The 16,169-nt window shown below is 43.1% G+C and overlaps 1 protein-coding gene across 25 annotated transcripts in view; it reads left to right on the top strand.

Annotated features, from left to right (window-relative positions):
- ZMYND8 (zinc finger MYND-type containing 8) overlaps window positions 1-16,169 on the top strand; it is a 152,818-nt gene that overhangs the window by 42,922 nt on the left and 93,727 nt on the right. For 14 of the 25 annotated variants that reach the window (XM_039498977.1, XM_039498972.1, XM_039498970.1 and 11 more), the window contains 2 exons: window positions 4,667-4,737; window positions 5,309-5,422. In XM_039498977.1, coding sequence (XP_039354911.1) covers window positions 4,667-4,737; window positions 5,309-5,422 — 185 coding nt within the window. Of the gene's footprint in view, window positions 1-363; window positions 383-2,267; window positions 3,126-4,666; window positions 4,738-5,308; window positions 5,423-16,169 lie in introns of those variants that run through there. The other 11 variants (XM_039498982.1, XM_039498984.1, XM_039498978.1 and 8 more) reach the window with 3 other exon arrangements.

The following is a 16,169-nucleotide window of genomic DNA, read 5'->3' as shown; positions in this document are numbered from 1 at the left end:
GAAATCCTTTCTGAGGAAAAGCTGCTGGTGAGATTACTGAGATTGGAAGGTTATGATGCTTAAAGCACGTTCAGAATATTGCTTGTTGCAGTGGAAGACACAAAGCTTGAAAGATCCATATACATTCTGGAAAAAGTTACCCTAAACTAGCTGCAAATTTTCACATACACCCCAGCCAGCAAAGTGATTGCCTATATGAGCTGTAATGTCCTGCAACAAGCCAAATAATGCAAGACATCTCTGAAGTCACTTCATTCCTGTGAACCTATAAATGTTTTTCATAGCTGTATTAATTAATACATTTATACTTTATTTCTGTTTTCCTCATACTTTGAATTTTGTTCAGCAGCAAGTCAGTGTTTTCTTCATTGCTCAGGATCTTGTGAGTTTTTATTTAAATTTTAGTATTTTGGGTGCTTCTTATTGAGAGGGATGAATTGTTAGTATCCATTAAGGAAAAAAATACATCCTATTCTCTAGGGCTTGACCATACATAATTTCATTTCTGCCACCAGTCCATGAATGATGCAGCAGGTATTTGTTAAAGTTTGTTTTCATTTACAGTAAACTAGAAGTATAAATATATCTAACAAAAATGCAAAATGATTCTATCAAGTAGTGAATTCATTTCAGCATTCAGAATGTTCTACTGATCTTCAGATCTTGAGAGAAACTGTCATCAGACATCACCTTTATAGTACTCAATAGAGACATGTCAAGTCAAGATATTTTGTTCTACTTGGAAACATTTAGGAAGAATATTTTTCTTGTTTTTATTGATGCACCAAAACATTCAGGCTATGTCTACACTGGAGAGCTTACAGTGGCACAGCTATACCAGTGCATCTGCTCCACTGTAAGATCTTTCGTGTAGCCACTCTATGCAGACAGGAGAGAGCTCTTCCGTCGACATAATTAATCCACCCCCAACAATAGCAGTAGCTATGTCAGCAGGAGAAGCACTATGCACAGTACCACTTACGCTGGCATAACTTATGTTGCTCAGGAGGATGGTTTTTTCACACCCCTGAGCGACAGAAATTTTGCCAACAAAATGGAAGTGTAGACATGGCCTTACACCTTTTTTAAAGGCTACAAAGATCTTACATGAAGTTAGTGACCTTTCAGATTTCGTGAATGTAAAAAACTTGATAGCATTAGCCCGAGGCAGCCATGTTTACATGAGAGCTGAGCAAATCTCACCTATCGGAACTCTTATACATGCCAGTACTGACCAACAGTATCCTTGCTGTTGCAGTCTTTGGTCCACATATGCCAATACATCTCAATTCTAATGGACAGTCAGGGATATCTCTAGGAAGCCTTTGCTAGTATACCTTTTTATTGACCTCCAACATCAGTTTTTCTAGTTCTGACTCATACACAGTTCCTCTGTATTCTTTATTATTATTTGTATTATCATGGCACCTAGGAGCCCTAGTCCTGGACCAGAACCCTGTTGTGCTAAGGGCTGTACAAACTAGGGTGACCAGACGTCCCGATATTTAGGTGTTTGTCCCGTGTCCCGACTGATCTTTGGTCGGGCCGCAATTTGTCCTGATATTTCGCTCCGCTGGCAGCACTGGTTTTTGCTTCCCCATGCCCTGATATTTTCTTCCTCTCATCTGGTCACCCTAGTACAAACACAGAACAAAAAGACAGTCCCTGCTCCAAGCCACTTACAGTCTAAGACAATAGATCAAGGGTTCTGAAACCGTATGGAGGGCTGGGTAGGGCAGGCGGTGCCCCCCCAAACAGCCTGGCCCCTGGCCCCTGCCCCCTATCTGCTTCCCCCCACTTCCTGCCCCCTGACTGCCCCCCTCAGAACTTCCAACCCATCCAACACCCCTTCTCCTTGTCCCCTGACTGCCCCCTCCCGAGATCCCCTGCCCCTAATGCCCCGGGACCTCACCCCTATCCAACCCCCACTCTCTGTCTCCTATCCACACCCCGCCCCTGACAGGCCCCAGGACTCCCATGCCTATCCAACCCCGCCCTCCGTTCCTTGTCCTCTGACACCCCGAACCTCTGCCCCATCCAACCACCCCTGCATCCTGTCCCTGACTACCCCCAGGACCTCCTGCCCCTTATCCACATACTCCCCCCCCCCGCCCTCCTACCATGTCACTCAGCAGCAGCAGGACTGGCAGCTGCGCCACCCAGCCGGAGACAGCCACACCGCCCAGAGTGCTGGTGGCATGGCGAGCTGAGGCTGCAGGGAAGGGGGGACAGAAGGGGAGGGGCCGGGGGCTAGCCTCCCCAGCCGGGAGCTCAAGAGCCGGGCAAGATGGTCCTGTGGCCGGATGTGCCCCACAGGCCATAGTTTGCCCACCTCTGCAATAGATGGATGCAGACAGACTGATGGGAGAGTACAGTGAAACAAAGAGACAGCATTTGTCAACATGGTAGGCAGTGACCTCAGTACAACTGTGGTCTAACCATTGTCAAGTTTTTTTGTTGGCATCATGGAAGAAGACTGTTTTAAGGAAGGATTTGAAGGAGGATAATGAGGTAGCTTTGCAGATGTTTATGGGAAGCTTCTTCCAGTCCTGAGGGGCAGCATGGGAGAAAGCATGAAGGTGCATATTTGAACATTTAACAGGTGGGTAATAGAAGCTATTATGGACCAATCAGAGGCGACAGTTGACATTTCAGTATTGAAAGAGATGATAGGTAGGATGGGATAGGCTGTGATGGGCCTTGAAAGTGAAGACAAATAGCTTCTGTTTGATATGGAAGAAAAGTAGGGACAAGTGAAGTGATACAAAGAGGAGTGATGCAATCAAAGAGATGAGCTAGGAAAATGATCTTTGCAACGACATTCTGAGGATATGACTGGGCAAGATTGCACTTGGCGAGGCCTGAAAAAAGGATATTAAAGTAATTCAGATGCAAGATGGTGAGAGCTTGGATCAGAGTTTTAGTTGTGTGGATGGAATTGAAAGGCCTTTTCTTTGAGACATTAGGCAGAAAGAATGGTCAAGATTGAAAGACATAGTCTGGATGCGATGACCTAGAGAGAGGTCTGAGTTGAATAAAATGTGCAGATTACAGGCCTGAGTGACATACAAGATGGTGGTGGTGTCCACAGTGATGGAGAAAGAAGGTAGCAGAGCAGGTTGGAGGTGAGGGGTGAAAATTAAGTGCTCTGTTTTAGCCCTGTTAAGCACGAGCTGATGTCTAGATACTGTAGCTACTAATCAGAGAGAAGCTGAGATTTTAGTGTGGACAGGAGACAGGTCTGACTTACAGTGCCCCCCCACTGCCTTTCTTTTTTCCTGTTATGCCAAATTGTATGTAGGTTTTGTGATCTGGACAAATGCCCATGGGAAATTTGACTGAGACTATTAAAGATTCACATGGCCCAATGCAAATTTGAATCTGGATCTATCTTTTTGAAAGCAGAGTTCACCACCTTATTCCCATACTGGCAAGCCACCACCAAATTGGAATAAGAAGCATATTGTATATAATAATGTAAATATAATAGTGACAGAAATAGCACCTGTTGTTAGATCTTCACATTATTATATACAATATGCTTCTTGTTCCAATTTGGTGGGGGCACTTCAAAAGATTAATCTTATTAAAAAGAGAGAGAGGGGGAAAAAAAAAACAAATATAGCATTTCCTACAGAAAAGCAAAGCACACGTACCACCCATGATGGTGGTGGTAGTATACAACATTGTTTTCAGTGCTAGATGGATTTAAATGAGCACAGTTTTCAAAATCTTGAATGATGTTTTAGTCTGCTGACTTCCAGCTGCACATGAATATCTTGAAAATGTATTTATTAGGATTTTTCCTTGGTTTGTCTGTACACAACAGCCAAATCTCAAAACTGGAAATTTTGTGCAACTGGATGGTCTTATTAATTACCTTCCTTCCAGAGCTTCATCTAAACTGGCAAAATTTAGATCCATATTTCTCCATTAGTGATACCAGTGTGGAAGTTATAATGCAGGCAAGTCAGAGGTGTTTGTACTACTTTGTCATGTACTACCTTGTCATCTAATCTTACTCTGAATACTGTAGAAGTGCCTGGGTAGGGATGAATGAAATAGTGGTAAAAACACCTGTATTCTGTCTACACTATATTTCCTGCCGTTGCTATTATTGGTAGAGTTGCATGGAGGTGAATTACACAATTGATTTTTTTCAGATTGTAGAGCCTAATTTTAAAATCCTAAATTTTAATCCTTGTCTGTAAAATTACATGTTAGGCCGTAATCCTACAAGATGTTCTGCAGAGAAAGATTTCTTCACTCTGTTAGTGAAGTTAGTGAGGTGCTAACATATGCAGGAGTCTGCCCATACAGTTTATAGGATTTGGGCTTAGATTATAAACTCTTTGAGACAGGAGCCCTGTCACCCACTTGTCTATCAAGTATCATTCATTTATGATGCTATATAAATAATCTCCCATAGATGTTGGAAGACTAACTCACATTAAAATTAATGAATGAAATTTGGGTATATACCCTGTGTATCAGAGGCAAGATAAATTCCCTCTGTGTTCAGATAGTGTATACTCCACTTGAGAATGGACTTTTAAAGTTATATTAGATTTCTGGCCATAAGTATTTGACAGTGTCACTTCAAGCTTTTATGCATGAACCTAAATATGAAAATAATATATTCAAAATTTCTTTCTAACTCCTGTAGCTTGGCTGAAGAGGAAATAAAGGCAGAGCAGGAGGTGGTGGAGGGGATGGATATCTCCACTCGATCCAAAGGTGAGTAAGGAAAAGTGTACTTTATCTGTATTCCAGAGCACAGGAGGAAATTGGAATTCTTCGTTTAAAATCAACAGTGCAATCTGTGATCTGTAATGCAACTGACTAGCCTGAAAACATGAATTCTTAAATGCATATTGGCTTAATTAATGGAAAAATCTCTTTTCTCTAATTTTTTGGGTTTTTTTAAATATTGTATTTGAATTGGGCTATGGATTATCCCCTGGTTTTATCAGGTATAATATTCTGAATACATTGTGTCTGAGAACATCAATTTCCTTTTGACTTATGATCTTCCAGTAATCAAAATTTGATCCAGACTCTCAAGATGTGTCAGCTTCTTGTGGTCTTCCCTACTCACCAAGCCTGGTTTCCCTTGGAAGTCATCTTAAATTTGGAATGGCAAAAAGGGATTAAAAAAGAAAAGATGTCAGCATGTCCCAAAAATACTTAATCATAACTTCACTAAAAATAAACAGGGAACATGAAATTTGCCCTTTCTACAAAAATTGGTCTCATGAGCATGAATAATTTCAAGAACCCCTACAATATGCATTGATTATCCTGACAGGAAGCCAGGGCAGGCTGCAGAAATCTGGAGAACTGAAAATCGCCATCCCTGTAGTATCTGACTGCCCTATGGATTTTGAACTGGATTTTGAAACCCTGGCTCAGGCAATCCATGGTTTGTTTGTTTTTTTCTTTTATTTATATATATATATAAAAAAAAATTGGGAGTTTGGATGGGCCAACATGATTCTACAGCTGAGATAGCTGTAGTGTTAGGCCCTGTCTTCACTAGCGAATTTTCCTAATTTTTGTTTCTTTTCATTGCTGCTAACAGTTTAGCTTTTGGAGAGCTGTAGGGCCAGGATTTTTAAGTTCAGGACCTAAATAATGTACCTTTTAAAAACAATCTGGCCCTGGTGTATATGGAGTGCCCACATTTTAAGCACTGTCATCTAACCCTGCTGAGATCAGGTCTGTAGTACTTAAAACAGTGGCCAGAGTCAATGCCCTGTCTCCACCAGGATTCCCAATGTTGTTAACACTAGTGGGGCTGAACTGAACAGGCTTTTGTGAACAGTTATCACCTGTAGGGAAAGATAAATTTGGTGCAAGACAAACTATTAGGAGTGTCCACATAGAGATTTGCGTCTGCTTAACTAAAGTAGTTTATGAACCAGTTGAAGTTAAACTGTACCTTCTGTGTATAGTCAAGCCCTTTGTGGCTGTCTCTTCTGGTGTGGTTTTTTACAATGAGAGAACTAATATACATTATTTACCTTGCTGTAAAAACACACCTTTTTGCCAGTGAAGACATAGCCTGTGAAGAAACCATGAGACTGCTTATAAGTTAACCTTTTGCGTTCCATGACTTTTTAATGATTTAACTGCAGAATTTTAATGTTGAATTAGCCTTATCTTGCTGCATTTAAAAAGAAAAAATTAAAATCAAAGAAAAAAAATAGCCAGCAGAAATATCTGCTGCTTCATAATATTAACATTTAACTTGTTAGTCTCTGCTGGTCATACCTCATTACGATGAATGGGGTGAGAGGGTGGCAAGTTCCCACTTTCCAGTATTTGGTTGGAGAGTGGTTTCTTTGTCATTTCACGTGACAGCTGTATTTTCACAATAGAAAAGATGACTAAATTAAAAAACCCTTAGCATTTGTAGAAAGCAGCAAAAATTGTGATGAGATTCTAAAACTGCTGCGTGTTCTTGTTTGTTTTTGGTTTATTTTCTCTACCTATTATTTTCTACTGTTCTGATGTTAATCTTATAGAGAATTTGGCTTTATGTATTAGCGCCAGTCTAAATTGGGAGATTGACCAGCTGTTATTCCATTATAGCTATGCTGGTCAATTTCCCTTGGCAGCAGTTAGGCCATGTCCCTAGTACTTTTGTGGGTATAACTTACTTTGCTCAGTGGTGTGGAAAAAACCACCCCTCTGAGCCACATAAGTTACACCGACAGAAGCACCAGTGTGGACAGTGCTGTGTTGGCAGGAGATGCTTTCCCTCCGACATAGCTATGGCCACTCGTTGGAGGTAGTTTAATTATGTCAATGGGAGACCTCTCTCCCATTGGCAGAGAGTGTCTGCATGAGCAATTTTACAGCCAGCTGCATCAGTACAGTGATTTAATTACAGCAGTGGCTGTATGTCAGCATAACTTGCGTCGACAAAACTCTGTAGTGTAAACAAGGTCTACTTTATCAGACAGTTTTTCTGGTATAAGGTGCGTCCATGCTAGGAGAGCTTTGCTGGTATACTATACAGGTATATCTGTATTTGCAACAGGGACGTGCACAAGTGGGGGCAAGCGGGGGCATAGAGCTTCTCTGCCCCTAGGGCCGCGGAGGCAGGGAAGATCGAGCGATGAGCTCCTGCCGGGGTTGGGGCTGGATGGAGGAAGGGAAGACTGAGCTCCTGCCGGGGTTGGGGCTGGATGGAGGGAGGGAAGACTGAGCTCCTCCCTGGGTGGGGAGGAGGGGCAGGGAGCTTCTGTGCCCCCACCAAAAGGGGTCAAGTTTAAATTCCTGCACACGCCCCTGATTGGTAAAGCACTGGTAGTTTAGACCTGCCTAAGAATGGTTTATTTTGATTTAGCATAATCTAAGGCCTTGTCTACACTGCCACTTTATAGTGCTGCAGCTGTCTCACTTGGGTGTGTAAAAACATCCGCCTGAGTGCTGCAAGTTTCAGCGCTGTAAAGTAACAGTGCAGAGAGTGCACCAGTGCTGGGAGCTATTCCCCTCGGGGGGGGGGGGGGGTGGTTTTTTTACAGTGCTGGGAGAGCCCTCTTCCAGCACTGGTGCCGCATCTACACAGCCACATTAAAGCGCTGCTAGTGAAGACATACCCTAAATCAGTTTACGCTAAACTGAAATAAAACTGGTTTAAACCAAAATAAGAGTGTCCACACAGCCTTTTACACTGGTTTAAGGGTTCCTCTACATGAGGAGTTAATCTGGAATCGCTGTTTCTGGTTAAGACTAGTAAAACTATTTCAGAATAAGAATGCCCACATAGGGAATTAATCAGGAATAGTTTTTCTGTTTAAATTCATTCCCTACCTACATTCAAATTTACTTTTCTGCGTAGACAAATCCTGTGACCTTTTGTTTAAATTCACTCCCTACCTACATTCAGATTTACTTTCCTGCGTAGACAAATCCTGTGATCTTGATATGATATCACACCTTTAAATCCCAGACTAGATATGCTTCCTAGCTCTATCTCAGTAAAATCCTCTTAGGCCATGTGTACAATTACAAGCTTACGGTGGTATAACTACGTTATGCCAACAGGAGATAGCTCTCCTGTCGACATAATAAAATGATCTCAATGAATGGTGGTAGCTGTGTCGGTGGGAGAGTGTGCCCCTTCGACATAGCGCTATGCACACAAATACTTATGCTGGCAAAAGTTATGTCACTCGGGGGTGTTTTTTCACACCTCGGAGCAACAAAAGTTTTGCCGACATAAGTGATAGTGTGAACATGACCTAAAAGACAAACCAATTGTACTTTTGAATGTGCTAACCTGGTCAAGTTTTGGTTCTAAAGTATTACTGTTTTGTCTTGACTAGTGTGAGGAGGTGAGCTGGAGGAGGAGATGGGGAACAGATAAGTGTGAAGCAGTTGAGAGGTGGGGAATAATGGGGCCAGGGCCCTTCCACTTTTCGACAGAGGCCCCACCCCCTTCCCCTCCTCTTCTTCCTGAAGTCCCTGGCCACCCACCCCTGGCCAGGTTGGCTGCTAGAGTCAGGCCAGGGGAGCCCAGGCAGTTGTGGGTCACTGTGGACCATAGGCACTGACTCCATGGGTGCTCTGGGGCTGGAGCACCCCCGGGGAAAAATTGGTGGGTGCTCTGCACCCACTGGCAGCTCCCCGCCCCTCCCGCTCACCTCCGCCTCCTGCCCTCCTCCCTTGAGTGCGCTGCCATGTCCTGCTTCTCCCCCCTCCCTCCCAGCACTTGCGCCGTGAACCAGCTGTTTCGCGGGGCAAGCGATGGGAGGGAGGGGGGAAGAGGGGGAATGCGGTGCGCTCGGGGAAGAGGTGGGGCCAGAGCATGAATTTGGGGAGGGGTCCAATAGGGTCAGGGAGTGGCGGAGTTGAGCCAGGGGGGCACGAGCTCCCACCAGCGCCAAGGAAAGTTGGCGCCTGTGCGGTGGACCCTCCACCTGTCCAGGATTGGGACGGTCAAGAGCAGCCCATGTGCCCACCCCGTGGGGGCCCCCCCATCGCCACCCAGGGCAGGAGGGTCCCTGGCTCCCCAAAGCTACTCACATACAGCTCTTACCTGGACCCAGTTCCAGCTGGGGGACCGCAGCCCAGCCATGGTAAGAGCCACGCGGGCAGCTGTAGGGAGTCGCAGACCCTCCTGCCCTGGGTGGAGACAGAAAATGTGTTATAACAGTTATATTTAAACAAAAATACCTTTGATCAGTAATACTACTTTTATGTAGAAGACTAAAGTAACTGATGTTTGCAGTGGAAGCTCTAGTTAAGAGGGTATAATTACCCATCTATTATTGCTAAATATTAATAGCAGAAAACTTTATCAGGAAACCAAATGCATCTTTTGGTGAGAACTTAATGGATATTTGTAGTATATGAATTTTAAAATGTTATTTCAACTTTCTGTAGAATACATTTTCTCTTTGTAACAAAGAGTTTTGATGTGAAATGGAAACTAGTGATATCAAATCAGTAGGTCTTGGCAGTATTGGCTAATTTAAAAAGTGTTGTCTAACTGGACAAGATTTCCTTGCATTTTTTGAAGGGTCTGTAATGCCTTTTTCAGGCTACTTAGCAAAGGATAGAAGCAATCTAAGACTCAGCTTCCAGATATTATAGTGATGGGCACTGAAACTATGTAAACAGACAAGCTAATTGAGATGAGAAAACACTCCACAAATTATTCCTGAGGGTATTCTGCGCCACTGCTCATGTGCAGAATTTATGTCCCCGGCAGATTTCTTTGCTTCCGTGGCTTTCTGATGGGGAAGCAAAAGGAAGCCACAAGAGCAATCATGTGACCCTGCCCAACAGTATGTTTCAGGTGCTCAGGGCAGCCGGCAGAGGGCAGTACTGGGGAAGACCCGGCTAGTGGCTCCTACCCTGTGCCAGTATCAGCTGCTAGTCCTGGCTGGGCTGGGGAGGACGGGACTTCCTCTTCCCCTGTATGGCATCCGGGACTGGATCAGACCCACCCCCAGACTTCTCCCCCAGATGCAGGAAGCTCTGCAGACTCCCTCCACCCACTTTCTGTATCCATCACTTCTCAGCCGCAGGTGGGGGATCCCTGTGCAGGGAGCTGCTCCCCCTCCACCCAAATCCCATGTATCCAGACCCCCTCATAGTCAGACCCTCCCACTGAGCCTCACACTTCCTTGCACTCAGAATCTCACACCTCCTGCACCACCCCAACGAGCCTCCCGCACCCAGATCCCCACCCCATGGAGCCCCAACCAGCTGCATCTGGGTCGCCACTCCACTAAGCCCCACTCTCCCAGCATCTGGGCCCTCCACTGAGCCTCCTCACCCCCAGACCCTTCCCCACCCCCCCGCTGAGCCCCAACGACTTTCTCCTGGACCCCCTGCAGAGTTCCATTACTGTTGCATCCAGAACCCCCCAACAAGCCCCTGTGCATCCAGATCCTCCCCTTCTCCCCCCGCATCCGGATCCTCCACTGAGCCACCCACACACAGATAGGCCCACACAGAACCTTCTCAACCCACACTTGGATCCCCCCACACTAAGCCCCTCCCCATTTGGACCTGGTGTACCTGGTATGGAGAGGCGGGGCCCTGGGGTGTTTCTGGGGCAGGCCCGGTCCTTGCGATGTGTCACGGTTGCATACAGCCTCACTGCTGAGTCCATGTCCTGGGGTGGGAGCTGCACAACGATCTCCCACCTCTGTGCAGCCAGTGTCCTGTGCTCCCTAATGCCATGCTGGAGCATCCATATTTATTTGACAAATAAAATTTGCAGAATTTTAAAATATTGTGTGCAGAATTTTTAATGTTTTGGCGCAGAGTGCCCTCAGGAGTAACAAATACATAGGTGTCTTTCTTTGGGCAGTTCATTATAACATTTGGTTCTGTTTATTCAGTGACCTCAGCCTCTGCAAGTAGTCTTAAGTAGAAAAGGAGTTAAACTCTGTCAGTAATTTAGTGTGGGGGAAATGTAATGTCATCAAGATAAGTGTTTTTAAATGAGCAGTAAGGTCCAGGATGCTGAGAGATCTTGACCCTTATTCTTCCACTGCAAAATACAAGGGCTCTCATTAAAGTTGTTATAATCTGGCAAGAAAATTACCTTTTGAACCCAGCCACATGAGGATTTGAATCCACAAGCTCTAGCATCATCTAGGTCCCTACACTGCTTGGCCATCTGAATGAAGTTTGTGCTCTGTTCCTTATAGGAAGGACTATGCTAGTTAAGCGTGAAGCTTTATTACAACAGCTGAATGGCTCCTCAAGGATCAAAACCGTTGCCCAGCATCAGGCCAGACCTGTGACAACCATGGCCTAAATTGAAGAGACCCTTATAACTAACTACTAGCCTCCTTTGTCTTTCTTCACAAAAGCATAGGAATACACGAGATTTTGGATTATATGGTACTTTATGTATTCACAAGCATGGCAAGTGTTTGTGAAAAATCCAAGGAACTAGACTCACGACACGACACGCTTTGTATTTTACAAAGGCAAAATGAACTCTTCTGATTCCTACTAATTCAACATTTAGAGGAGGATTAAATGTGCATACAACCTGAACTACCTCTTTACCTGTAAGAGGGTTCTCTCAGTGTTAGGATGAAGCATTGGGGAGCTTGAGTTAGTGCTACTTATACTGTGTTTGTTTTGTGGACAGAGGACTTCCATGTCCAGAATTCTTAAGATAGCATCTTTCACTGATGAGAGCACACCCAAAATTAGATGGAATTCAGAGAAGAATGGAAATGACCTAAGAATTGGAAGAATTGATTTATTTAGTCAGATAACTAATTTATGGATTAGTTTTCTGAAGTAGCAGTAACTACTACTCCCCTGTAGTTTTTGTTTCTGTGTATGTGTGTGAAAATCAATATAGGCTAGTATTAGGGAAGAAATTTCTATTGAGAGATTCCCATCTGATTTCCAAGGTGGTCTTGGAAGGGATGAGAGAAAGTGATAAAACATATTCATAACATTACAACCACTGTCTGCAGTATAATTACAGGTGTCTAGAAAAAAAGTCCAAAACTTGCCAAACTAGTCGTTTTCATTCCCACTTCCCATTCTAACTATCTTTCCCTCTCAGTTGCTCTACTTTCATTCTCTTGTTGGTGATTTAATTTCACTGGTTCTCTGGCAACTAGAGATTCTTTCAGGTGACCAAACCTGAATTTCCTGTTTTAAAAAGCAGTTGGGAGAGAAAACTGATCCTTCAACAACCTTTCTCACGCACAAACAATTACATGAAACCAAATTTTGACCTACTTGCTGGTCTCCTTTAAGTCTGGCAGAACTGTTCACTCTTAAATTCATTCAGTACATAAAATGGCAGCATATCAGTAACTGAGATTCTCTTTGTGATCCCCATCACCGTAGTATCTGAGCACCTCACAAACTTCAATGTATTTATCCTCACAATACCCTTGTGTAGGGCAGTGCTGCTATTCCCATTTCACCAGTGGGGAACTCAGACACAGAGAGACTGGGCCAATATTTGTAAAGATATTTAGATGTAGTTTGGTCAGCATTGAAGTGGCTAACTGATTTAGGAGCCTAAATATATTTTTAAGGGATTTAGGCACTTGGGAGGCAAAATCCCATTGAGGGTCCCCAAATACCTTTTAAAATCAGGTCCTAAGTAACTTGCCCAAGGAAGTCTCCCAGGTCTCCCAAGTGTTGGGCTAGTCCCTTAACCATTGGACCATCCTTTCTCTAAGACGTATATGATTTCCATGAGGTAATTGAATTATCCTCTTGATCATTATAAAATTGTATATATTAGGTACATAAAAGTAAAAAAAAATGCAGCTGTCTTCATGTAGAACAGTAAGACATTCCCGTTTTATTATAAGTATTCTAGCCTGTTCAGCTTGTTCTTTGCTCAGATTTATGTTGAAGGCTTTAGTCTTAGGGGGCTGGTGTCACATTTGGGAGATAGCAATAAACTTCTGTAAGTATTTTGAATGTGGAAGTGACTAGTGAAACAGAATTTCCAGAACAGAGGATACATTTTGTGACTGTTGCTTAGCAGTACATGGTGTATGTACTGTTCATGCAGTGATACCAAGTACTTAATCACAAAGAGATAATGAAATTCTCACCCCTGTGTTAAAATGTAATATGAGAATGTAGTAGCAAGAGTGAAAATACCTACAGCCTGTGGCTGCTATCCCCCCATGGAGAGGCCTTGTCACTAAGGGTATGTCTTCACTACCAGTGCTAAAACGCTGCCACGACAGCGCTTTAACATGGCTGTGTAGTCACAGCACCAGCACTGTAAAAAAACAACCCCCACAAGGGGAGCATGGCTACCAGCGCTGGGAGCATGGCTACCAGCGCTGGGAGCATGGCTACACTGCCACTTTACAGAGCTGAAACTTACATCATTCAGGGGGCTGTTTTTTTCACACCTCTGAAAGAGAAAGTTGCTGCGCGGTAAAGTGGCAATGTAGAAAAGGCCTAAGTTAAGATTTACCTACACTACAGCCTATGCTGGCATAGCTACGTCAACATAGCTGTGCAAATAGCCCCCCCTCTCCTCCGGCTTAAATGCAGCCTACACCAACAGCAGGAGTTTTTCTGCCAGTGTAGAAACACCACCGTCCCAAACAGTATTAGCTAAGTCAACAAAAGCCCTTTTCCGGTGGCATAGCTATGTGTACATTGGGGTTTTTATCTGTAAAACTACATTGGTCCTGATTGTGTTTTTTTTTTTTTGTTTGTTTGTTTTTTTCAAACCCTTGATCAACGTAGCTATGCCAACATAACTTTTAAGTATAGACCAAGCCTTATTAACCAGAAGGAGAACTTCAAAAGTGCCTTGGGGCAGTAAGTCCACATAAAGTCAGCCTCTGGTTTCTAAGCATCAGCAGCGGCTGGGCATATAGCTAATCCCTCATGTATTGAAAGAAGCTGGGAAACACTGCATATTTTAAGCTTCCTAAAACATATATTAGAGAATTTTTTACCTGTGTAACTATGTACTGTTGCAAACCCCTAATGTAGACGTGCTTCACCCGTGTAAAGAGGCTTTACACAAGAGTGGTTTACTTCAGTGAAAATTTCACTAATATAGACAGGGCTCTAATGTTTGTGACAAAATTGGCAACATTTTGATTTAGATTTCAAAATGCTTCAAAATTTGAGGTGTTTGGAGACAGACTCTGGTTAAGGCTTACACATAGTTTTGTTCACCTCACATTTGGGAGTAATTAGGCATGGTGTGTTACAACAGATATTGGGGTTAAAATAAAAGGGAAATACACATCACAAAGCTGTGATGTATATTTTGCTTGGATATTGCAGTTTGTATAATTGGGAGATCCCCTATTTCTGATATCCAAATCTGTTACTTGTTTCTTCAAGTCTACTCTGCCAAATCAAACTTTGATGATATTGGCACTGGAGTCATAACTGCATCTTTCTCTTCTAGAGTTCTTATAATAGGATTGTAAGACTGAAAGGGACCTTGAGAGGTCTCCTTGCTTAGTCCTCTGCACCCAAAGCCGGACTAAGTATTTTCTAGACCATCCCTGACAGGTATTTGTCTAACCTGCTCTTAAAAATTCCCAATGACGGAGATTCCACAGCCTCCCTAGGCAGTTTATTCCAGTGCTTAACTACCCTGACAGTTAGGAAGTTTTCCTAATGTCCAAGCTAAACCACCCTTGCTGCAGTTTAAGCCCATTGCTTCTTGTTCTATCCTCAGGTTAAAGGGAATGATTTTTCTCTCTCCTTGTAACAACCTGTTATGTTCTTGAAAACTGTTATCATGTCCCATCTCAGTCTTCTCTTCTCCAGACAAAACAAACACAATTGTTTTCAATCTTCCCTCACAGGTCGTGTTTTCTAGACCTTTAATTATTTTTCTTGCTTTTCTCTGGACTTTCCCCAGTTTGTCCACATCTTTTCTGAAATGTGGCGCCAGAACTAGACACAGTACTCCTGTTGAGGAGCACGTAGTAGATCTCGTGTCTTGCTAACAATACTCCTGCTAATACATCCCAGAATGATGTTTGTTTGATTTTTTTTGCAACAGTGTTGTTACACTGTTGACTCATAATTAGCTTGTGATCCACTACTGACCCCAGATCCCTTTCCGCAGTGCTTCTTCCTAGGGAGTCATTTCCCCTTTTGTATGTGTGCAACTGAATGTTTCTTCCTAAGTGGAATACTTTGTATTTGTCCTTATTGAATTTCATCCTATTTACTTCAGACCATTTCGCCAGTTTTTCCAGATCACTTTGAATTTTAATCTGATCCTCCAAAGCACTTGCAGCCCCTCCCAGCTTGGTTTTATCCACTTTATAAGTGTACTCTCTATGCCATTATCTAAATCGTTAATGAAGATATTGAACAGAACTGGACCCAGAACTGATCCCTGCAGGATCCCACTCGATATGGCCTTCCAGCTTGACTGTGAACCACTGATAACTACTCTGTGGGAACGGTTTTCCAACCAGTTATGCACCCATCTTATAGTAGCTCTATCTAGGTTGCATTTCCCTAGTTTGTTTATGAGAAGGTAATGTAAGACAGTATCAAAAGCCTTACTAAAGTCAAGATATACCACATCTACTGTCCCCGTCCCCCCAAAAAAAGGCTTGTTACTCTTTCAAGGAAAGCTATTAGTTTGGTTCCTGACTGTTACTTCTCACCTTTTCATCTCCTAGGTGTCCGCAAATTGATTGATTAATTATTTGCTCCATTATCTTTCTGGGTACTGAAGTTAAGCTGACTGGTCTGTAATTCCTCAGGTTGTCCTTATTCCCCTTTTTACAAATTAGCACTATATTTGTCTCATGGAATCTCATGGGTTTTACATGACTTTTAGAAGTTAATCACTAATGGCTCAGATATCTCCTCAGTCAACTCTTTGAGTATTCTAAGATGTATTTCATCAGGCCCTGGTGACTTGAAGACTCTAATTTATCTAATTTCTAACTTCTTCTTTCCCTATTTTAGCCTCCAATCCTACCTTGTTTTCAGTGGCATTCATTGTTAGATGTCCAATTGCTACTAAACTTTTTGGTGAAAACTGAAACAAAAAAGTCTTTTAGCACTTCTGCCATTTCCACATTTTCTGTTACCCTTTATGTCTCTATCTAGTTTAATCTCGTTTGTGCCTTGGCCTTTCTAATTTTGTCCCTACATGCTTGGATTGTTTATTTATATTCATTCTTTGTAATTTGACCTAG

Source organism: Mauremys reevesii, linkage group 13 (assembly GCF_016161935.1).
Source record: "Mauremys reevesii isolate NIE-2019 linkage group 13, ASM1616193v1, whole genome shotgun sequence".
NCBI lineage: Eukaryota > Metazoa > Chordata > Testudines > Geoemydidae > Mauremys > Mauremys reevesii.
This window is presented reverse-complemented; position numbering and strand designations above follow the sequence as displayed.